The sequence below is a fragment of the Podarcis muralis genome, chromosome 3 (assembly GCF_964188315.1).
Source record: "Podarcis muralis chromosome 3, rPodMur119.hap1.1, whole genome shotgun sequence".
NCBI classification, from domain to species: domain Eukaryota; kingdom Metazoa; phylum Chordata; class Lepidosauria; order Squamata; family Lacertidae; genus Podarcis; species Podarcis muralis.
The window spans coordinates 65,299,505-65,323,042 of record NC_135657.1 but is presented as its reverse complement, the minus strand read 5'-3'; the positions used below and the strand labels follow the sequence as shown (position 1 = coordinate 65,323,042).

The 23,538-nt window shown below is 40.3% G+C and overlaps 1 protein-coding gene across 2 annotated transcripts; it reads left to right on the top strand.

The window, feature by feature from the left end:
• Positions 1–4: 4 nt before the first annotated feature.
• Positions 5–21,800, top strand: TRMT11 (tRNA methyltransferase 11). 2 transcript variants are annotated; one of them, XM_028723342.2, is made up of 13 exons: positions 5–126; positions 2,264–2,329; positions 4,885–4,958; positions 5,393–5,474; positions 5,593–5,685; positions 5,941–6,075; positions 7,087–7,243; positions 8,263–8,343; positions 9,599–9,763; positions 11,839–11,911; positions 13,371–13,502; positions 15,087–15,207; positions 21,230–21,800. In XM_028723342.2, the coding sequence occupies exons 1-13, from the start codon at positions 19–21 to the stop codon at positions 21,359–21,361; spliced, it is 1,419 nt and encodes a 472-aa protein (XP_028579175.2). In that variant the 5' UTR covers positions 5–18; the 3' UTR covers positions 21,362–21,800. The 2 variants fall into 2 exon arrangements, with proteins under 2 accessions (XP_028579175.2, XP_028579176.2); XM_028723343.2 differs by lacking the exon at positions 13,371–13,502.
• Positions 21,801–23,538: the final 1,738 nt, after the last annotated feature.

Here is a 23,538-nt window from a genome sequence, read left to right as displayed (position 1 = left end):
TCTTCTTCCTCCGCGCGCATGCGGGCTTCGGGAGGCGGAGGCGGCGGTGCGATGGCGCTGCCCAGCGCGGGTCTTCCGTGCTACCTGCTGCTGCTGGCGCAAGAGAACCTGGAATTCCGGCTGCCGGTGAGTCCTGAGCGCGAGAGCCGCAGCGACGCCCGGAAAGCACAGCGCGCGCGCGGAGCCGCTCCTGTTTCTCCCCCACCCCAAGCCCACAGGACAAGCGAAGGAAGAAAGGAGCCTTTGCTTTCCGGGCTGCTGACAAAATGCATTGTTTACGAACGAGCCCCGGGCTTTTCAAAGGCCCTCCTTCCGTGTGCAAATCACACCCGAGGGGGGCTGCTGCAAACCCCCGTTTCCTTGACATGGCGGAAGAGCCCGTTAGTTTCATTATGGTAGCGGTGTGCCAATGAAATGTTGATTCATACATTGGATTTCTATGTACAGTATAGAAACACAGATACGTGTGCTACAGCAGCGCCGGATTTATGTACTGTATAAGCTAAACAAGCTTAGGGCCCCACTCTCTTGGGGGCTCCCAAAAAAGTAAAAGGAAAAAAACCCTGGATGTACTTTGATAAAATACATATTTGTTATGTGCAAATGGCTTTAGATACCTATTAGGTCCATAAATTACCATATAGCATATATTCAACACACAAAAACAGCGACAATTTGTTGTTGGCAAAGGACAGCTGGACATATAAAGGGCCCCATCACCTTCAGTAGCTTAGGGCCTCAGCAAACCTAAATCCGGCCCTGTGCCACAGTAACAACCAAAAGCAATACCCCCACCACACATACTGTATTGGCCTGAATATAAGCCTCATTGCCCCCCCCCCCCAATTCCAACCGTAAAAAGTTTAAGTGCGGCTTACATTCACGACCTTACAATATGCAGCAAGGAGCGCGGGGCAAACAGTGCCAGGAGCGGGGCAAAGCAGTGCCCTCCCCGTGCGTAGTCCCCTGTTCTCTCACCCAAGGCCGGGAAGGGAGACAGTGAGGAAGGGGAAACGCAGCAGCACGGATCTCTCTCTCTCCCCCCCCCCCCCCCAGTATGCAGCCAGGAACAGCGAGGAAGGGAGTGGCTTATATTCAGCTATTTCCCCCTTTTTTCTCCCCCCTTCCAGTTTTAAAGGTGCAGCTTATATTCGGGCAAATACGATAGATTGTGGCGGGGGCGTAAATTGTTTTATTAGCCAAAGGCCTGGGAGAAGAGAAATGTTTTTGCCTAAAGGTATGTAAGTAAGGCGCCCGGCGAGCCTCCCTGGGGAGACCATTCCACAAATGGGGAGCCACCACAGAAAAGGCCCATTCTCATGTTGCCACCCTCTGGATCTTTCATGGAGGAGGCACACGAAGAAGGGCCTCGGATGAGGACTGCAGGATCTGGGTCAGTTAAGATGAGGAGAGGCGGTACTTGAGGTATGTGTGCCCATTGGTTCACAATCTGCAGATCTGATAGCCCATTTGAGCTTGGGGGAAAAAGGAAGAACTCATGCCTGATAGTTTAGAAAGAGAGAAGGTATCTCCCACTCTGATGTCTGCACATTGAAACATGATACGACAGGATTTGGAACTGCATCCTCTTGACAAGATGTGCTGCAGTGAATAAATTCAATGAAGAAAGCTCCCTAGATGCCCGTAAGAAAGAGCACAGAGGAATGTTTTCTAGTGGTCTTCACTGGACTAAAAAGATCAACTCCCCCAGCTTTAGCTTTCACTGTTTTGTGTAAAGATAGCCTCATCAGTAGGGTGTCTCTGCTTTTTCCATAGGTTTGATTTTTAGGAGGTACCTTTAATGTACATACTGAAAATGTGAGCCTTTTATTCCAGCCAAAGCTGAGCATCTTTCTTACTGCAATCCTATTTACATTCACCCAGGAGAAAATCTATTGAACAGAATGAGTTTATGGTACTTCCAAGTAACAGTTGCATAGGATTGCCCATCTCATTGAAATTGCATGCTCTCACTTTATCTAGATTGTGTGCTGAGTGTTTATATATACCAAGTGTATATGGACACTGATTTTTGGATGCTTTCTGTTGTATGCAGTTCTCTGTGATTCTCAGAGCTGTACTCTCGTATCTGCAGACCTTGGAGTAAGTGCCACTAAGTCCCACTGAGTTTACGTAGGTGGGCTGCTAGGGAGAGAGCTTTCTCAGTGGTCAGAGCCTATGTGGAATGCTCTCCTCAGAAAGGGTTGCCCGATGACCTTCCTATGTTCTTTAAAAATATTTATTTTGAAATCTTTTCTCCTAGGAAATAAAGTCTCTGGTTTCCCTCTGTGGTGGACGATTCAGCGATGAACAGGAATTGAGATTAAATGTAAGTATTAGATTGTGAATAAGTCTGTGAATCTTCAGCTCCTGTGTGGTTTATTATTTCCCCCAAAAACTTTAGTGAAATATGTATTTTAGAGCTAAGCTTGAATCTTAGTTGCATTATTATTAAAATTCTTTAGATAGAAACAGACCTGGAAGAGATATTGTTCTAGAATTGAATGTGCCTACATTGGCTTCATAATTAATATAAGGGTATAGTCTTTTGCATAAAATTATCTGAAATGTAGAATACAGAAATCAGTTTATTATTATTATTATTATTATTATTATTATTATTATTTGAAATGCTGAAAATTGAACTGCTTTGTGGACAGTGCTTTCTTTTTTAAAAACATATTTTTTATTAAAGATTTCTTGGTTACAAAATTATGTGCAATGTCTCTTTTTTCAAGTTACATTTTCTACAGATCAGTTTCATTTGTTGAGACATTAGTGTTACATTAGGAAGAAAAGGGGGAAAGAGGTGGAGGGGCCATGGTGGGGGTGGGGTCAGGTGGCAATGCTTCTATTCTACTTAATGTGTGTGGGGGGGGGGGTTGTGTCAGCATCACTTGTGAAGGTTCTCTTTACTAGCCGCTTGTGTTCCTTTGGTGGTGAGAGAGGTTGGGGTTGGCCTAGGGTGTGATTGTTTGTTTGTGATTGGCTGTCAGACACTGGAGAGATCTGTCAGGAATAAGGACGGATCAGTGGACAGTGCTTTCTCTGGTGTGCATTATGATATTTGCTTAGTGGGTTGTATTCAGTTTTTAAAATTCATAGTGCCATCTGCTGGAAAACTCGCTTCCTGACCAACAATGAAATCAAACAAAGCACATGCAGCAACCAAGTTCATGCAACCCACAGAATGAGCCTGAGTATCATTCCACTGAGTGTAGTTGTGTGTCCTAGCTGTAGTTTTTGCTAGGGGTTAATCTTGTTAGAATATCACTGCTGCCTGTTCATTCCCACTGTGCTCCCTAGGATGCAAAGATTACGCCTCTCTATGCATGGACCTCTGCAAAATTCTTAATCCCTTTATGGTTATATAAGAGCCAATGAAGGAATTAATGTGCTATTTTATCTCTTTTAGCACTTGGCAATCTGTGAAATAATAGGCCACTATAGATTTACTATTTATTTTATAGCCAAGCAAGACTGGGTTTGCAAAGCCAAACAGTAAATCTACAGTGGTCCACCATTTACACCAATTTTTGTTTCAAAATGCTTGTGGCCTCTTTTAGTGGGGTTTTTATTTGTAAAGATACGTTTTTAGGTTTTTATTGGTTGCATTTGTTGCAATTGGTTTTACTGTTTATATTGTGTTGTTATGGGTCACTTGCATGAGGAAGGCAACTAACAAATATGAATAATAATTTTCAGATGTGCATCAAAGGGCTTGTACACACACCGTGAGTCTGCTGAAGGATCTAGTACCTTGCACAATATTTTGTTACCTTGCTATTGTTGTGCTGTATAGATGATTCATTTTTCAGTGGCTGCGCTTCCACATAACACTTAGCCAAACCATGGTTTAGTGTGAACTTGCAGGCTCCATATCCTGAACTTGAACTTTGGTCTTCTCTGGTATTTTTAGCTCTGTGTTGCATAGGAGGCAAACTAAAGTTTGACGTAGTGTGTTATCTAGACATGGGATCACTCTCCCCTCCTTAACCACGATCTACGTATAGTCAAGGTTTGTTAGAGGAAACCAAATTTCCTAAACTCAGCTTTTGCTGCGTGCTGCCAGCAGAACAGAATCATCTCGTGAAGGATGCATTGAAACATACATTAAAGGACCTTCTATATAGAGGTTGACTTGAATTCTATCCTAGGGTGCTGCTGTCTTTTTGTAACATTGATTCAGGCCTGAAGTGACAGAGTAAGTAAACAACCAGAAGGCGCACAATCACAAACAAGGACTAGGTGGTGATAGAGCCTTCTGTGTAAGAAGCCGGACATAAAATATAGAGACTTATAGCGTGTTCACGCAAGACGGAACCCCTCTTCACAAACTGAAATGAAAGCCAAATATTCAAAGCTGTCAGTCTTAGCTTGCCCCCCCCCCCGCCCTGCCCCGCCAAACGCCACTTCCTGCTTGGGCTGGACACAGATATCTGAGATAGAAAGATTATTGCATTTTGTTACCTTTCTGCAGGGGAAAGTGGTAGAAGTGATGGCAACAATAAGGAAGGCAGAAGCTGAAGAGAGGTTCTAGGAACATTGGATTAGTTGGCATGCTTGTCTGTCAATTCCGTGACAACTGAAGAACACACGTTTTAAGCTTTCCTCTTGTAGTTCCATTTGTCTTCTCCCTATGTCAGTGGATTTTGCTGGACAGCAGTTCGCATGACCCCTGACCATTGGGCATGCTGGCTGGTGCTGATGGGAGTTGGGAGTCCGACGATGTCAGAAGGGCCACAGGTTGCCCATCCTTGCTCTATTGTGGCACAAGCAGTCCAGTTGTCATTCTTTACAGTGCCTTTTCCTTAGCATTATTGATCTTTTCTCTTTCTTTCTTTCTTTCTTTCTTTCTTTCTTTCTTTCTTTCTTTCTTTGCAGTCTCCATTTTGGATTCTTAGCATGCCTTCAGAAGAGATGGCAAGAGGACTGATGAAGCGAACAGTGTGTGCAAAGTAAGGGCTATGCTTTTTGAAAAAAGAAACAGCCTGCGTCCTAAGTTTCCATCTAAGTTTTGCCATCTCATTCTTCTGTTATTTGGGATGTAGCTCTGCTTCTGTGCTGAAGCAGAAATTGTTTCTGGAGCTTTAACTCTTGAAAATCTCATTTGCTGTACAAGTTAATAAACCAAATATAAGGACTACGTGGGGTTTTTTTTCCCTTGGTGTGTGGCAACATTTTGTTCAGTTTTGTTACCTGAAAATATTTCAAAGTTACTTATGCATATGTCCCATTGAATGTTTTCAGTAGAACTTGAAAGTAAATCATGAAAAGTAAAATTGTGGAGTTCAAGAGCATGTTGAATCAGAAGATTTATAAGGGAACTAGGAAAAGCATTTATGAATATTTTTTTCCCTTTGCTGAATGTAATCTGTTACAATACTTTCAGATCTGTATTTGAACTGTGGGGTCATGGGAAATCTGCAGAAGAACTGTACTCTTCACTGAAGAACTATCCAGCAGAGAAAATGGTTTGTATAAGAGAAGCTGGTTTGGATTTTGTTCCGTCTTTTTGGAGCCTGTTACACAGTTGTACCCAATAGTGTATTGCTGCTTGTTCTAATCAAATCTTGTTTTGCTTTGTTTTAGGCCCCATTTTTACAGTCCAATCTAACTTACAAAATAAAGGTTCACACTTTTAACAAAACACTAACACAAGAAGAGAAGATTCAGAAGATAGATGTAAGTAGACTGCAATTTCTTGAAATCATTTCTTATATTTGTGCTCTTCCTTAATGAGTGATAGTGTTTTTGATTTTCACACCTCCTTTGGTAACTTGTTGGAAAGGCACCATATACATATTTAAAACTATAATCTGAATACTTTTAGTAATTATCTGGGTTTAGTAAGCCAGTACTCATTTTATGTTTCAGTAATAGTTACTTATATTTATGTGTTTCTCCCCCTCCCTCTCCCTCTCCCCCTCCTTAATACAGTCTTTAGAATTTTTACCATTTGAAGGAAAAGTAAATTTAAAGAAACCAAATCATATATTTTGGCTTCTGGAAGATTATGGAATGGATCCAAACAATATCCCAGAACAGCCCCTTGATTTATATTTTGGGAGATGGGTGAGTAGAGTCATTTTATTAATTGTTACAGCATGAAAGAGAAATGATAGCTGAGAATAAGTTGATAGTGGGGCATGATTTCTTCATATTTTGATCATGGATCTTTTTAATACCATAAGTAGGTGGTAGGCAAAGTCAGACTGGGACTTACTCAAAGATCTGAATGATTTGAAGTAGCTCAGCAAGGATTTCCCAATTGTTTTAACCATGGCAGCAACAAAATGAGTCTTTCCCTCCCCCACAACCCCCACTCCAAATTATACTACCAAAATAAAGCTGATTGGCGGACAGGCTTAACTAGGAGTGTATTTTTGTGTGGAAGGACTGCAAAGCTCAGTTCAGATAACACAAAACAAATTCCTAGGCTTTCATAATTATTTTGTACCCAGTTCCTGTCGGTGGATCTTAGGGTTTGGGGGAGGGGGGCCGGAATCCAAAGAGATCCTGCCTGAAATCTTGCCATCCCAGTTATCAGCATCTTTGATGACATATTAATATTTCTGACACACATTTTTCATTTACGGCACTAAATAGCAGTGATGGGCAGATGTCCAACCTTAATCAGCTGTCTAGCAAAGAAAGTTGAACTATGTGACTTTGGCCTAATTCAGATAGTCAGTTCTTACATTCTTAAACAGTTGCTCCAGCTGAGATTACTTACATCTCATCAGTTAAAGACATAGTGTGGCCATACTGGCTGGTGCTGATGGGAGGTGGAATCCAGCAACATCTTGAGGGTCACAGCCCACCTGCCCCAGGTTAAGAGATGCCTAGCGTGCTTTATAAAATTTAGACCTATTGGCTGAACTCTACGATTCTAGGGCTTTTTGTTTTTTTAAAGTTTAGTTTTGGACAAGAAAGCGTATTAGAGTGCTAGTCAGTCAGTGTTATGAGCCGGCGTAGCATGTGTGTTTGCTTTTGGAAACCAAGGTACCAGTACAGTTCTGAGTATTTTGAGTAGTTATTGGTAACCAAAGTTAATGGTTCCTTTCTCTCTTTACCTTGCCACAGATTGCCGATGGACAAAGGGACCTTATTGAGTCATACAGTGTAAAAAGGAGACATTTTATTGGGAATACAAGCATGGATGCCTGCTTGGCTTTTCTTATGGCAAACCATGGGAGAGTGAAACCAAATGATGTTGTTTTTGATCCATTTGTGGGAACAGGTATTTTTCCCCCTCCTCCAATTAATTTGTATACAGCCTGCACCATGTGTAAAGTTGCCTGTCAAATTTGCCTGTTATCTCCCTGGGTTCTATCTTTTCTCTTAACATGTTAGAAGAATTTGTTTTTCTTAAGTATACCTCATCCATGACAACACTGGTTCCATATTACTGCTTGGCCATTTGTGATCTGTCCTTATCCTGTGGCAGTTCATGTGAGCAATCTCTGATGTTGAAAGAACAATAGAGCCCTTTGTTATCCTCACTTGCCTGCTCAGGGAGCGGTACTCTTAATACATCTACTTCAGTTCTAATAAGTGGTACATTGGAAGTCAAGGAACAGGAAGTGAATGTTCAACAAGGTTTTCTCTGGAGACTGGGAGTGTCGGTAGCACATATAGGAATAAACACTGCAATCATGTTTCCAGGTTTGTAGGCAGGAAATACTCCTTCACATTCTGTAGGCTTGATAGTAAACCTATTTTCTTCCTTTGATGACCTTTTTCTGATATACCAGCAGGGGGCGAGTTTATCCCATTTATATTGTTCATTTAGAAGCAGCTCTGTGAAATATATATGTGTGTGTGTATGTGTATGTATTTTCAAGACAAGATAAACCACAAGTAGCAATGGGCATAAAAGGAGTTTAAAAGTAATTGCAATAATATGAGAAGAGAAGACTTTCTGGCAGAAGACATAAGACGTTCAAGGGATTAAAGGCAAATGGTGCTGTATCAAGTTTGGGGCTGATGTCAAGTATGAGATTTGATTTAGATTCAGAAATAGGTTCTTGCCTTTGTCCTTCTAGCTGGCAATGCTTCACACCCTTCTTAAATAATATGTGTGTGAAACAGTTGTGTATGCCATGTGGCATTGAGGGGCGTTATTTGTTTTGGCACACATCTATTTGCTTCCCTGCTGTATTTCTGCAATATGAAATACATGTATCAAATACCTTTTGCTGTTGTATTCCCAAATAGTTGCATCGTCAGCATTGAGTGGTTTTTTTCTTTGTTTTGCAGGTGGACTTCTTATCGCTTCAGCCCACTTTGGAGCGTACGTATGTGGGACAGATATAGATTATAACACCGTACATGGACTGGGTATGTTGCTTTCAGTTCTTAGCAGTGAAAATGTAATTATTTGGTTTATTACACAAGTTTAGCAACTGCTTGATCTTGGAAAAGAATCAGAGATCTTCCTGTTCAAGCTTGGTCAGAGACGGGCGCATTCACTTAAACCTACCCTCTATATCTATGCGCTCCTGGGCATAGTGGATCATGGGCAACAGGCAAGTTGAGTGCAGAAAGGATTTTTTTTGTATGGAACTGCAGTGGATGAGGCAAATGAGAGTGCAAGTTTTCTTAGGGTTTGCTTTTGATTCACGTTTATGTCAGGTAACTACCTACACCCAAACCCAAGACGAAATTAAAGGTAACTGTCTAAACCACTGAGCCTCTTGGGCTTGCTGATCAGAAGCTTGATCAGTTCAAATCCGCACAAAGGGGTGAGCTCCCGTTGCTCTGTCCCAGCTCTTGCCTACCTAGCAGTTCCAAAGCATGCCAGTGCATGTAGATAAATAGGTACCGCTGTGGTGGGAAGGTAAACGGCATTTCCATGCGCTCAGGTTTCTGTCACGGTGTTCCGTTGCACCAGAAGTGGTTTAGTCATGCTGGCCACATGACCCGGAAAGCTGTCTGTGGACAAACACCGGCTCCCTCGGCCTGAAAGTGAGATGAGTGCCGCAACCCCATAGTCGCCTTTTACTGGTGGACCTAACCATCCAGAGGTCCTTTACCTTTACCTTTTTTGAAGTTCCAAAGCCACTTGATAAATACAGCTGCAGCTCTAAGGGTTAAATGGCATCCAAACTATGTCCATGGCATTTACTTCCTTTTCTTACACTACAGTGGTACCTCGGGTTAAGTACTTAATTCGTTCCGGAGGTCCATTCTTAACCTGAAACTGTTCTTAACCTGAAGCACCACTTTAGCTAATGGGGCCTCCTGTTGCCGCTGCGCCGCCGGTGCACAATTTCTGTTCTTATCCTGAAACAAAGTTCTTAACCTGAAGCACTATTTCTGGGTTAGCGGAGTCTGTAACCTGAAGCATATGTAACCTGAAGCGTATGTAACCTGAGGTACCACTGTATTAGAATAACTTTTAAGTTTCTTGTACTTATTGCTGATATGGGATGTGTTCAGTAGCTGTGTTTGTTATAGATTAAAAATTGGAAGAGATACCTTATATGAGCGGAACTGAAATAAATTATGGCAGGAATTGAAGGCCACAGGTAATCATTTGAATCCAATATGGCATGAAATTGAGTTGGCGTTATTTACTCCCCACTGCTCCCAGGCAAAGCTAGCAGAAAGAACCAGAAGTGGAGAGGACCTGACGAAAATATCAGAGCGAACCTCCGTCAGTATGGTTTGGAGAAGCACTACCTTGACGTATTAGTTTCTGATGCATCAAAAGCCATATGGAGGAAGGGGGTGAAGTTTGATGCAGTAATTACAGACCGTAAGTTAATGCACAGCCTAAAATATGTATGATTCATAAATGCAGTCTGTAGTGATAATAGAAACATCTGCAAGCTTGTCATACAGTTTGCTCTTCCAAAGAGAATGCTAGAGCAATAACATCCAGACTGAATAGAATTTGCTGACTTGTTTGCAAGGAGGTAGTGAGCCAATTGCCCCTCAGTTCATGCATCTTTTATGTTATGAAGAACGAAGTCTTGCAGGAGCAGTTCCCGGTAACTTGGGACTAGTAGTGCTAAAATAGCGTTTTTCCCTGAGAGTAAGCATATAATCCCTGATTGCATCTCAACCTCATAATGGATATAAACATGCTTCTGTGTAGCCTTAAACGCAAATCTCATGCTGACATCTAGACCCCTTATATTGAAGCTGGCAGCTTTCAAGTTCGCATTGTAAAAAAAGATTGTGGTCTGTAGTTTGACCACCTGCAAGTATTCACTGAATAAACTTTTATGTAAATGTAAATTTCTTTGCATTGAATGTGTATATTATTAAGAGTTGTATCTTTTTTTGGGAAACGCTCAATTTTTCTCTTTTTTGTTTCTGAGATTAGCACTTTGAAGCCATTTTAAATGTGGCAGTGATCTTAATAGACAGTTGCTTACTGGAGTGTTTCCATACTGAAAATTCTTGGTTTCTAGTTTGGTTGTACATTAGCTTGCCAGTAATTTGTTAAAGAACTTAAATGTTCTTTCATGCCTATTCATAAACAGGAAGCTTAGGAAAACAAAACATAACCATCTCTCACTATGTATTGGTTGTTGAAGCTGTTCATGAAAAAGATATGCCATTTCTTATAAAACAGGAGAATTCACTCTTTGATCTCCTCCTTTTGAATACACAGCCTTTACAAGGCAATGCTTGTAAGTGTTGGCAATATTTGGGAAGCAGAGAAATGTTCTTCAGATGCAGAACTGGAAATTAACTCCATAATGTTAATTGCAAGTCAGTGTGAATTAAACACCCCTCTCTAATTAGTGACTCCGAAAATATTCCCCCAAGTGTCTTTGGAAAGCCTTAAGCAGCTTTTAAGACTGTGAATAATGTTCAACTAGCACTTTGACACCATGCAGTTATATCTGAACATGGAATATATAATATCTGAAGAAAATATGTACCAAGTTTCTGAATTTTACAGTTTCCACATACAAGTACGAAAGGCATTTATTTTCTTAATAAAACAGTACACTAGCTATGGATGGAGAAAAACATACTAATAGCTTAGAAAATGCATGGATGGTTTTCCAACAGTAGGACGTGTGATCTGTTAAAAATACACATTTTAATCATTGCATCAAGTTTAAGAGGCGTTGTCTACAGTTGCTGAAGTGTTATAATTCATTTGATGTAAAAGCAATCTAATACTGTAATAAATTTTATAATTTCTTAATAAGCACAACTTATTAAGATTTACTAAAAAGAAAGAAAAGGCATCAAATTTATGCTATATATCTAATGAGACCCTGTGCTTAAAGGATGAATAAATTATGATAATTATTTTATTTGTATCTTAGTTTGCCAGATCATTTGAGCTGCCCGAAGCTCAAACACAATGATGAAATGTGAATGGCAAGCAACATATCACATACAACAGTCTGAAAAACAAAGGAAGGAACCAAGTACCCAGCAGTGAGATAAAAAACCAAGCCATAGTCTGCTGGAATTTTTTTTTAAAGAAATAAAAAGGCTACAGCGTGGTGTTGGTGCCCTGCCTATCTAGAAGCCAAGCAGATTTTCTGGGACAGACTTCCATGCTACTATAGAGAAAGCTGCCTCTCTCCCATCACCATTAGTCGTGTCTCTGGTGGCTGCAAGATGTGGAGATTCGCCTATTCCTGAGTGGATGCGCCTATTCAAGTGTGGGAGGAGGCATGGAGGGCTTTGAAAGTGTCTTGAATTGGGCTGAAATGAATCTGAAACCTCTATAGTTAGTATAGTTTCAGGCTCCAGGGATCAGGCTTTGTCTTGAATGCTCACTGTTGCCTTCAGCCCCAGCTAGAGTTTCTGAACAGGTTGTACTGATGGATACGTGTCGTACATTCTTGATCTGTGCAGCTCCATATGGCATACGAGAAGCCACCAGAAGAACCGGTTCGCAGAAGGAAATGGCAAAGATGGCAGAAAGAGGGTAGGTAAACGGTGGGTTGAGAATGCAGGTGTTCGAATAGAAAAACAGCTGTGGCTTCAGAAGCCTTTTTGCATTTTGCTAAACATTCCAGCCTTCTGCCAAACCAGCGACAAATCCGACAGGGCTGTTTTTAATTACGTTGCTTGTATGTACGTAGCAACCACTCTGTCAGTGTGTCTCTCGAGTTTTTAAAACACAGGGATTAGGAATCTGACTACTACATGTTTCCCATATGGAAAATGGGGAGCCTCTTTCATTCTGATTTTGACATCGGAGTCTGGCACCTAGTGTGCATCTTGATGCAGTTACACAGTAGCAGGTAGAAAACTGGTGGGGAAAGTTGTTCAGTAATGTCAGTGGAGGTTTCCTTCTGAATCTTAACCCCATGCCTCGCCACTATGACGTGGTGGCTTTTCGGACTTGGGATAGCAGGTAGCAACCCTTTTAGTGCCTGAAATCCCAGGTATTTTAGTATTGTTGTGATGGATACATCATTATATTCTTGTACAGTCGTACCTTGGTTTTCAAACGGCTTAGTTCCCGAATGTTTTGGCTCCCGAACGTCACAAACCCAGAAGTGACTGTTCCGGTTTGTGAACTATTTTTGGGAGTTGAACATCAAATGGGGCTTCCACAGCTTCTGATTGGCTGCTAGAGCTTCCTGCAGCCAATCAGAAGCTGCAATTTGGTTTGCGAACGTTTTGGAAGTCGAACGGACTTCCGGAACGGATTCCGTTCGACTTCCAAGGTACAACTGTATTTCATTATTTTTGTATGTTGCTTTATGACTCCTTCAGGCTGTGTGAAGCGATAAATGTAATTAATTAACTAAACTAATACAACGTTCAGTAAGTTATGAGGACAGTGCCTGCTGCCTGCTGCCAAATCAGGGTTTGCTATGGCCCAGTTCTATATTTCGCATTATAATCTGCATCCTACTGTGATGGTGCATTGCATTAAAACTTGGACAGAAAGGCAGTTTTCCTGAAATTGAAACGAAGTGGTATTGTACTGTCATTTCTCAACACAGCCTTATGCACTGCCTCTTCCCTTTCTACCATGCAACTACCCACACATACAATTATGTTGCCTTTAGCTTACTTTTGACTCAGATTTGGAACCTGTGGGAATTTGTCAGGCTTCAACTCTGATAATCCCTGCTTTCACTATATTTTGTTTTCCCCTCTAGAACTGCTTTCTGTTTTTACCCACAGTAATAATTTTATATGAAGTTCTGGTGCAATCCTGGTTTCTTTCTGTGGTCAGCATAAATCTAGGTCATATTTCAATGTATTTTTTTTTCAACCTTAGCAAAATTGGGAGAGAGACCTGACAAACCTGTGATGGATGCTATACGCTAGGTTCTGTTCTTATTGTGAAATCAGCATGCTGTGTTTAAATAATACAAAATAACAATGAAGCTGCTACCAATTAGCTATTTTTTCAAAATTTTACCCAGCACAGAAAATCACATCTCAATTTCTTCCAATTATCATCTGAGTGACATCCTTTTCGACCTGTTAAAATTTGCAGCTGAATACTTGGTACTTGGAGGAAGACTGGTCTACTGGCTTCCTGTGTATAAACCAGAGTATGTATATATTCAGATACACTGAATGTCTTTAATATGTTACATGGTAACTTCTGTAGACTTTAAGGATGGGCATGGTCTAGGGGAACCCTGGGGCAGACTTATCCTTAAGTGAGCACCTTCTCTCGGTCTCATCAGCATCAGAGGCACGGTTGCTGGTGACATGAGAGAGAGCCAAAGGCTTTTTCTGTGGCTGCTCCCATACGGTGGAATTCCCTCCCAAGAGAGGTGAGCTTGCCTCGCTCCTTGTTATCTTTCCACTGGCAGGCTAAGACCTTCCTGTTCTGACAGCCCTTTGAAAACCAGGAGCAGATGATATTGGCCACTGAACTGATATCAGGGCAAATGCTATCTTAATGCTGGCTTTAGAAACATTTTGTTTTTATTTTGACTATTGTTTTTAACTAGTTTGTTTTCATTACATCGGTTTTTATAAGAATGTTTTAAACATGTTGTGAGCCTCCTTGAGTCCCAATGTGGGAGAAAGGTGGGATTTAAAGACATCAAACAAACAAACAAACAAACAAACAAACAAACAAACAAACAAACAAACAAATAAATAAATAGTGTCTGCAGGGTACCATAACATATCTAAAAATAATGCATGGTAAATGCATAAGCTAGTTTAGCAGGTAGCATTTATCTCCCATTAGCTCCAGCCAGTATGACCAGTTATCATGGAGTTACGATCCAACATCTGGAGGGCCCCAGGTTAGGAAAGGGTGTCCTAGACAGTGGTTGGGAAGCAGTAAGAATGGGGTCGTTCTCAACTCTGTTGATGACATGGAATTATAGAATCGTAGCATTGGAAGGGACCCCAAGGGTCATCTAGTCCAACCTCCTGCAAATGCAGGAATCTCAGCACATGGTCCCCCATCCAATTTTAAAACATTCTGGACCCTTCTTAGCTTTGCAAAGGTGCTAGCAGTTTTATGCTGCACCGTATACTAGCTAGTATCAGAACGAGTGACAAACATTTGTACTGTACTGATTGCTCTTGAATTGAGGATATATTGGTGACTGCTAAGGAATTTAGGTGTGGCTAGATTTAATTGCAGATGAAATAATTTCTGGTGGTCATTTTTTGGGGGGTGGGGGTAGTTTGGTAAGGAATTTACCGACCGAGCAGTCTGCCTTTTATCTCATTTGTATCCTGCCTTTCCTCCAAAGAGCTCAGGATGGCAGTAGTATATTTGCTGGATGGATGTAGAGCTGAAAAGCAGCTAAGCATTGTATAAAGGACAGTTCTGATTGGAATGCTTGCTGGCAGACATCTTTTCATAATCTCTTTAAATGGTTTGGGTGCTGAAGCGCAAGAGAAACCCACATGAAACGTCTTTTTCCTCTTTGCAGCCAAACTTTCACCTGCATCCTGTCTTCTGTTCTCTCTTTGTGCTACACATGTGGCTGTGGATTCTGAAAGCAATTAGCATACATTGTTTCTGGGAAATTTAATAAGGCCGTGAACCATGTGGAAGTGTACAGTTTAACTCAGTTTGAATCAGCCCTCTGGCTGTTCTGTTTCAGATTCACTTATTACAGTTCCTAAGCTCTTGTAGCCCTTTGACTGTTTATTTCTTCCAGATATACAGAAGAGATTATACCCCGACACCCATGCCTGAAACTTATTAGCAACTGTGAACAGACGCTTTCCAGCCACACGTCGAGACACCTGATAACCATGGAAAAAGTGAAAGATTTTGAGGTAATTGTTTTGATGGCTTTCTCACAAAATAGCAGTTGTCAGATTCGGAACAGGTTTTTCTACTGTAGAAATGGAGGGAATTCACCGTACCAGACTCAGTGTGCCGTAAAGCACTTTTATAAGTTGGTTTTAGAAGGTTTGTAAAAGAGTCATAAATGTCAAAACAGGAAACCAAAGTACTTGTTGCGCTGATGTACATGGGCGGCAGTGATTGAAGGACACTTGTCTTACTTGTATGTGTGCGTTAAGTAAACTTGTTAATACTGAGGCAGGGGAATTTCCTGTTCTATTTTTATTATTTCGGTTTTGAGGTGCTGCCTGGTTAGAACTGAAGTAACAAGAATGGTTAATTTTGCTGTTTCTATTATACTATGTTGCAAGATGTAGTTGCAAGCCCCACTGAAATCGGTAAAACTTCTGTATAGAAATATTTTTGTAAATACCTGCTAGGGGTGTAGAAGAGAGTGAAACACCTTATTCTATGCACGTTGTTTTTAACATTGTGTTTTCATTGTCGTAACCCGCCCTGGTAAGGGTAGGTAATCAATCATCGTCATTATCATATGCAGAAAACCATGTGTGTTACTTGGCTCAAAGTTCCCAAATAGGACCTGCTATTTAGTCAATATGCATAACTGCTCATGCTATGTATTTTTCTGTGCCCCTCACCTTGAAGACAGCAAGCCCAGTTTAAAAGGAAAAAAAATTACATATCTGAGCATTACTTTGCAATGCAGCATAAAGAAATAAATGTTGTCGTCTTCTAAAAGGAGCGCAGTTTGCAAGCATTTTTTAGTCAAAGGTGAACAACAGCTTCCAGTCCATTCCTAGCTGGATTTTAAAGTTCAATTAGGAGGATACTCTTGCATTTTGTCTGGATTTTAGTCCTACATTCCTTGAAGCCTCTGTTCTCCCCTCAACAACTTTTATTACATTTTGGGGTCGTCTAAATGCAGCATTAAGATAGGGCTTTGTACAGGGTGAAGGGTCTGATTATCAGCTTTGAAGTTCCCTTTTAAAATAATAATAATAATAATAATAATAATAGACCACTTAAAAAGCGACCAGAAATTTATCAGGATAAAAAAATAATTAAGATCTCAGTAAACACAAATGGAGAAGAATATAAGTTTATCAGTAGGAATCCTCGGAGGTAGATTCTTCCTCTGACAGCAGCCCCCAAAAGAGGATGCATCCACTACCTGGTCCATGCCAGATGTATTTGCATCCTCCCTCTGCTGCTAGACACCCAATGATTGGTCCACACCCCAAATACATTGGGCCCCATTGACGAAAAGATTCTTTAGATTTAGATCAATATTTTATTACATTTTTAGCAACAAGCCATTATTCAATTTCCCTGGGAGGGAAAAAAAAGAGAAGATCTTACAGCCATTTAGTTTCATATGGATCATTATAACCCAAAGAATAAACTCATGCATACTGAAAGAGAAATAAAATACAAATGAGCATAATGAACAAATAGACACTTCCTACGGCTGTGTTCATAAAATACAGATGAAAAACCCTAACCAGAAATTTCACTTGCACACCCTTTTCTAGATTTGTTAAAATTTGAATGCTTTTTCCAGAGCTATTGCAATTGATTTTGCAGTTCTGACCATGTCTTACCCGTTTAGTCAGTAAATGCATTAATTTCTCACGGCTGGCAATCCTTCTAAACTTTAACAATAATGGTCAGAATAGAATTGCCTTGTAGTCTCATATCTGATTCACACCCTGTGAAGAGATATGCCAACTTCTAGACCACTATTAAATTACACAAACCCATAGTAATACTTCGAGAAAAGTTTCCTATATGTCCAGTGTTGTTGGCCTTAAGCACATTTAACAGAACGTGAATTATATGACAGCGTCAGCTGTTTCCAACTTTTTCTGGAAATGAGTGGCCTCCCTCTAAACTACCACACTGCCCAGATATCAAGTAAAAATGCATCCTTGCTGTGTTCTGTTTGTGACTGGGATTTTATCTGATAGTTGACCGTCAGTTCCTACCTTCACCTACAAGGGCATGCCAGCACATCAATTCCTAATGCAGTTTATTAAGAGATTTTATTAAGAGATTTGTGCACTCTCAGATGTATGCATGTTCCTTTGCAGATGTGGTGACAATATTTTCTTTAAAATGGAAAGATAAAACCATGCATTATCTTATTTTGCCTTCTTTATCCAACTTTAATACATGGAAATACCTGGTTTTTATACGTGGAAATGCATGGTAGGGACAACAAGAACAGAATCCTAAAAGTCACACTCCAAAATTTTCTCATTCCAGCACAGTAGCTCGTAAAATAAACCCCAAAGGACCTTTTAGATGGTCGTCTGCTACATCACGAGAAGCTGTATTTGGAAGGGAAAATATTGCAACAAATGCACAGGGGTCTGTATGATAATGTCCAAAACATGGCATATTTAGCAGTAAACTATTTACCTATACTAGGGATGTGGGTGGCACTGTGGGTTAAACCACAGAGCCTAGGGCTTGCTGATCAGAAGGTTGGCAGTTTGAATCCCTGCGACGGGGTGAGCGCCCGTTGCTTGGTCCCAGTTCCTGCCAACCTAGCAGTTCAAAAGCACGAAGTGCAAGTAGATAAATAGGTACTGCTCTGGCGGGAAGGTAAATGGTGTTTCCATGCGCTGCTCTGGTTTGCCAGAAGCGGCTTAGTCAGTAAAGCGAGATGAGCGCCGCAACCCCAGAGTCATCCACGGCTGGACCTAACCATCAGGGGTCCCTTTACCTTACTATTTGCCTATACTGTTAGTGGAATAACTTCTGCCTTTGCTTTGTTTTTGTGGAACATTCCAAGCCCTTGCTGAACATAGTGCAGAGATTAATATTCCCATGGTCAGAAATTGCACTGAACTCAGCAGACAAACTCTTAGCACTCTGAGCATAATAAATGAGTATTGCTGTCTTACGTTACTGTTTATATGACAACTATAATACCACGGAAACAGTTTCCATATATTTATGCACACATACCTATCCTGATTATACTGAACTGAGCTGGCTCCTTGTGACTTTGTCCTAGTGTAGTACTTGGTGAACGCTATGCTAAGGTTGCTGAGGAGGTATTATTACACCATTACACCAGCTAGTTTCATCTTGGGCTGTAAATACAGTTTTGAAAGAGATTGTTTTAAAAAGCAGACTGGTTCCTTACTTCACTTGAAAATTGTATCTGTGTTGATTGATCAAATTCTGAGATCTCAGCACAGCTCAGCACAAGAGAGCCTGCTATTAGGGCAGCAAACACATAATAATCTTCCCTTGAGAATGTTTGACTGGCAGGTTGAGTTTCCTTTATATTCTGCATTCTCTCAAGGATTTAGCCACATAATCTTTTTTCTGCTGACTCTAACCTCTCTCAGCATATGAGTTGTTTCAGAAATCAGACTCAGAAGCATGTGGGATGTAGTGCCTGGAGAGATGTGAGCGTTTGCAGATTTTATTCCCTTAAGTGAAATTTGCGTTTGTCTGCACTTTAAGCTCAGGAAAAATTAAAGAAGGAAACATTAAAAAATTTAAAGGAATAAAACTGATTTATTACTACTGTAACTCATGAATGAATGCAATGTGCATACACACCTGACTAGCACACTGTAAATATTTATTTAAATAAGAGCCTTTATTTTTCACATCAGTAACCTATTCTAAGCACTTGTATTTGAATATACATACTGCAAAAACAGGAAAACTGAGATAGAGGGTGAAAAACTGGCTTTTGTATTGTTTTTTCTTCTTCTGTTTTGTTTTAATAGATTTGTGTTTCACTATTCAGTCTCTCTTTTAAAAAAACCACTTTGCATTGCTTTGAGCAAATAAACCTGTGTAACTGCAACAGTACATCTCTTAGAGGTACATGTATGTATCCGAAATTCTGGTGAAATTAAATAAACAGAAATCATTGCCAAATTCTTCTTTTTTTTTAAAGCAGCAGGGTTGTTTTTTTAAATAACAAAGCTAGGTTCTAAACTGCTCTTTTCAAGGCGTTTTGTTTTAATTTTAGAGTTTGCTGAAAAGCAAAAAGCAAAGGATAAAGAGGCAAACACTACTGGGCTTTCCCCATTAACTCCCTAGTCCACTGTAGCCCTTGAGTATAAAATCCATGTATGTTAAGTTTCAGTGCAGGCTTCCTCAACCTCGGCCCTCCAGATGTTTTGAGACTACAATTCCCATCATCCCTGACCACTGGTCCTGCTAACTAGGGATCATGGGAGTTGTAGGCCAAAAACATCTGGAGGGCTAAGGTTGAGGAAGAATGTTTTAGTGCATAGACATAAAGCTACAGTGTTGGTTAGACTGTTGTACTAGGACCTCAGAGACCAGGGTTCAAATCCCCAGTCCACAGATCCTGAGCCTGCTACTGCCTCTCAGCCTAACCTACCTCTCAAGGTTGTTGTGGGGATTAAATGAGGTTGGGGAAGAACCATGTACACTACTACCATGAGCTCCTTGGAGAAGAGTTGGAATATAAAGGCAATAAGTCAACAAAGCAGTTCTGTTTATGCAGATTATAACTTCTTCTGGGGTGTGTTTCATCAAACTCCAGCAACGTTTTTCGACCAGACCTAAAATTAATGGCTACATTTGAACACAGCAATGAATTGTCGTTAATCTTTATAGTTCATTGAAATACGCCAGGTTAATAAGCCAAGGTTTGAAGTTGTTTTAGTAAACCAGGGTAGTCTGTGTGGTGTTCTCCAGACGTTGATGAAAGGATTGTAAATCTACCATGCTCAGGAGCTGTCAACTGATTTATTCAAGAGTATGTATGTTAGAAGGGACGCGGGTGGCGCTGTGGGTTAAACCACAGAGCCTAGGGCTTGCCGATCAGAAGGTCAGCGGTTCGAATCCCTGTGACGGGGTGAGCTCCCGTTGCTCAGTCCCTGCTCCTGCCAACCTAGCAGTTTGAAAGCACGCCAAAGTGCAAGTAGATAAATAGGTACCGTTCCAGCGGGAAGGTAAACGGTGTTTCCGTGTGCTGCTCTGCTTTGCCAGAAGTGGCTTAGTCATGCTGACCACATGACCTGGAAGTTGTACGCCGGCTCCCTCGGCCAATAAAGCGAGATGAGCGCTGCAATCCCAGAGTCGGTCACGACTGGATCTAATGGTCAGGGGTCCCTTTACCTTTTTATGTATGTTGGAAGCCCTTGCCTACTGATAGTCAAAAGACTGGAACATAACTTGGCACTTAAGCTTTCTAAAGGTAAAGTAATGCCACTGAACAAGATGAGTGGTGGATCACTGCAGTCTTTCCAAACTGCACATAAACAAATAACCTTCCTACTTTTTTGGTCAGGGAAGTAAACTGGTGGGCTTAAATGGACCTGAGGCTTAATTTGCCATGATGAACAGACTTCAGTTGAAGACCCAGACGTGTGGCAGGAAGAAGTCACATAGCTAGACCAATCAAGGAGGATGGGAGTGGAATAAGTTTCAAACCTTCAAAAACTCAAGTCTAAAATAACCTGATGATAGCATAGTGTCTGAGTGGCTGGGCTGGATTTGAATCTAGTCTCTGCTGTGAACTCATTAGGTGGCTTTAGGCGAGCATTATTACATCACGTGCAATATATGGTATATAATAATGACCTAACTGCATGATTTTTGCAAGGATTGCTGAGATAATATATGTGAAACATTTGATGATGATGATTCCCATATCTGATGACAAAAGTAGCCCACTGATTCACAGAAAATGCATGGCAGAGCTGTCATTGTGCCTTTACAACAACAGATTTTGTGCCTGATCCAACTACAGGTGCATTTGACTACAGCATGGGGTGGAGACTTGCAAAATTTGTGACAGTGCTGATAATATAATGGCAGACATTCCATCCAAAATTATTATTTGCCATTACAGCAGTTCCTAGGACCAAGCTACAAGCTTGTTTTTAATAGTTCGTTTGAGATCTTGTAGATAAATTCTGAAGAAAATTGTTGAGTCGCACTGATGCAATATATACTGTATGTCTAAACCATGTATTTTAACACCAGGATGAAGACCGTGATTCTCACATATTGGACAGCCAGTACCTGCCATACAAAAGTCACAATAGCTTTCGTGAGAAATATTTCAGTGGAGTGACAAAGAGGATTGCCAAGGAAGAAAAAGACAGCCAAAAATAATTATATATATGACTAAAAGCAAAGAACGCACATCTGGACCTCAACATTATATGGATACTTCAGAGAACAAATACTGTTTTGAATTTTTTAAAAACTCAAAGCAAAAACCACAAGTTAAGAACAGTTCTTTTTCATTAACTTTGTTTATACCAGATTATTGCACAAGGTTTTTTGACCCTTATTTAATTTATTTTTGTACTTAAAGTTCAAATGATAATTGACTACATTTTTTATCACAATTTTTTTAACCCATTACCTCTAGAAAAAAACTAATAGTATTGTTTGGCTTCTTAAACTGTGAACATCTGGAAGTCTTAAATAGACATAATACAATGATTAAGATTTTTTTATTATTAAGAAGATTGATTTCATTTGTTTTCTTTTTTGTATTTGATATGCAATAAAGTCAGTAAGAATTGTTGTGCATTTTAAAAATTGAGTTGCATACAGCAGCAGTTTATCATTTCTTACCAACATTTCTGGGACCATAAACCCACTCCCTCCCCGCACCCAGGTCTAGGATCCAGAGGCTATTAAACTTTTTCAATCCATTATACATCTGAAGCTCATCTGTCTACTTTTGCATTTGGAATTGGAAGCTGATAAATTAGTAAGTACAAATGCGGCCAGTGAATGCTTACTAATACTTCCTCAAATCTGGAATAAGGAATCCATAACAACATCTTGCTTTTGAAAACCATGAAACCTATGTTCTGCTTTTTGTGCCTATCTCCCCATGGGATATTGGAAAAATACATTATTTCCAGTTTCCTTTACATCACTGTTATTTAAATTTAGTGGCTCATAACAATTTTGTATTGTTCTATGTATTGCAGGACCCCATGCAAGTTTATTGCTATATAGGACAGTGCACATTCATGTGAGTTCGCTGGCTTAATTCAGCATCATGATGGTCAACACAACAGCAAGAAGATTTTGCTTTTCAGTGAAAATTATCTGATACTCACAATTTATGGTGTCTGGAAAGCATTAAACATTGTGTTTACGACTTTTTATGTATTCAACACTCAATCTAACCTTAGTGCAAGCTAGTTGCCCTTAGTTGCCTAAACATGGAATAAGATTCTCAGGCAGCAGTGATGTGATCAGATAAGAATAAGTTCTGGCAATGATGAAAATTTAAGCCACACATTATTATTTCACTTTAAATTTATATACCACTCTTCATCCATGCTTTTACAGTATTATATCAATGCTGGGTACCTATGACTCCCTGGACCTTTTTTTTTTTTTTTTTTTTACAGTTTTGGCTGTGAGACAAGAAATCATGCACAATACATAGAACATGGATATTTGGTCTCTGTATCATTCATTACAGATGGACAGATTCTCCTCTGCCTGCCAGAAACTAGTTACTTGTATAAGAGTTTATGTCTCCTAGCTGAATTGGCTCCAGCCTGCATTATAAATATTTACTCTTGTTTCTAACCATTTTCCATGTCTCACTAGGTGCTAGCTGTACCTTTTATGTTATCACAGTTTGAAAATCAATTTCCAGTAGTAACTTGCTTATGCAAAACTTAATCATCACCACCTTTTGTCTGGCAACTGGAAAAGCTACCATCCCCTCAGCTATGTTTGTTTAGGGGCAGTTGTAATGTGGTTTTCATGGCCACGGGCAGTTATAACCTTAATTTTCTGACTTGAGGTAAGGATAAATTAAGATAATATAATCAGTACTAGGAATCCTAGGCTGAAGATCCATTTCCACTGTTGCGGAGTCATCCTCAAGGCATAGCACTGATATCAAAGAATAAGTAAGTATTTTGGCAATACAATTAATATTTTAACTTGGGATTTTTTGAGGTAAGATGGACAATGGAATGAACGATGTGTTTGTCTCCTAGTGCTAATATGTGGCGGGCTTTTCAGGGAAGGAAGAATAGGTTGACATGAGAGAAATGGAAGGTAGGCTCTGCCTCCTTTTAGTTGATTGTTTGCTTCTTTTAAACAGGACATGATAGATACAAGTCACATTTATACCACGTCTAAAATCATAGCTTCCCCCACGACAGCTACAATCCCATCACCCTTAGCAACTACATTTCCCAGGAGTCTTTGGGGCAGGGAAAGCCATGTGCTTTAAATGCATGGCGTTGGTGTAACCAAAATAAGATCCCCCATACAGTAAGCCTATCTGAAGGCAGCCATCAGGA

Bases quoted from the DNA above. Each gene is read 5' to 3' on its own strand.
- TRMT11 (XM_028723342.2), top strand. From the start codon at position 19: ATGCGGGCTTCGGGAGGCGGAGGCGGCGGTGCGATGGCGCTGCCCAGC. The intron at 5,686-5,940 runs GTAAGTAGACTG...TCCTTAATACAG, and splicing joins AGAAGATTCAGAAGATAGAT to TCTTTAGAATTTTTACCATT. The intron at 11,912-13,370 runs GTAGGTAAACGG...AATTTTACCCAG, and splicing joins GCAAAGATGGCAGAAAGAGG to CACAGAAAATCACATCTCAA.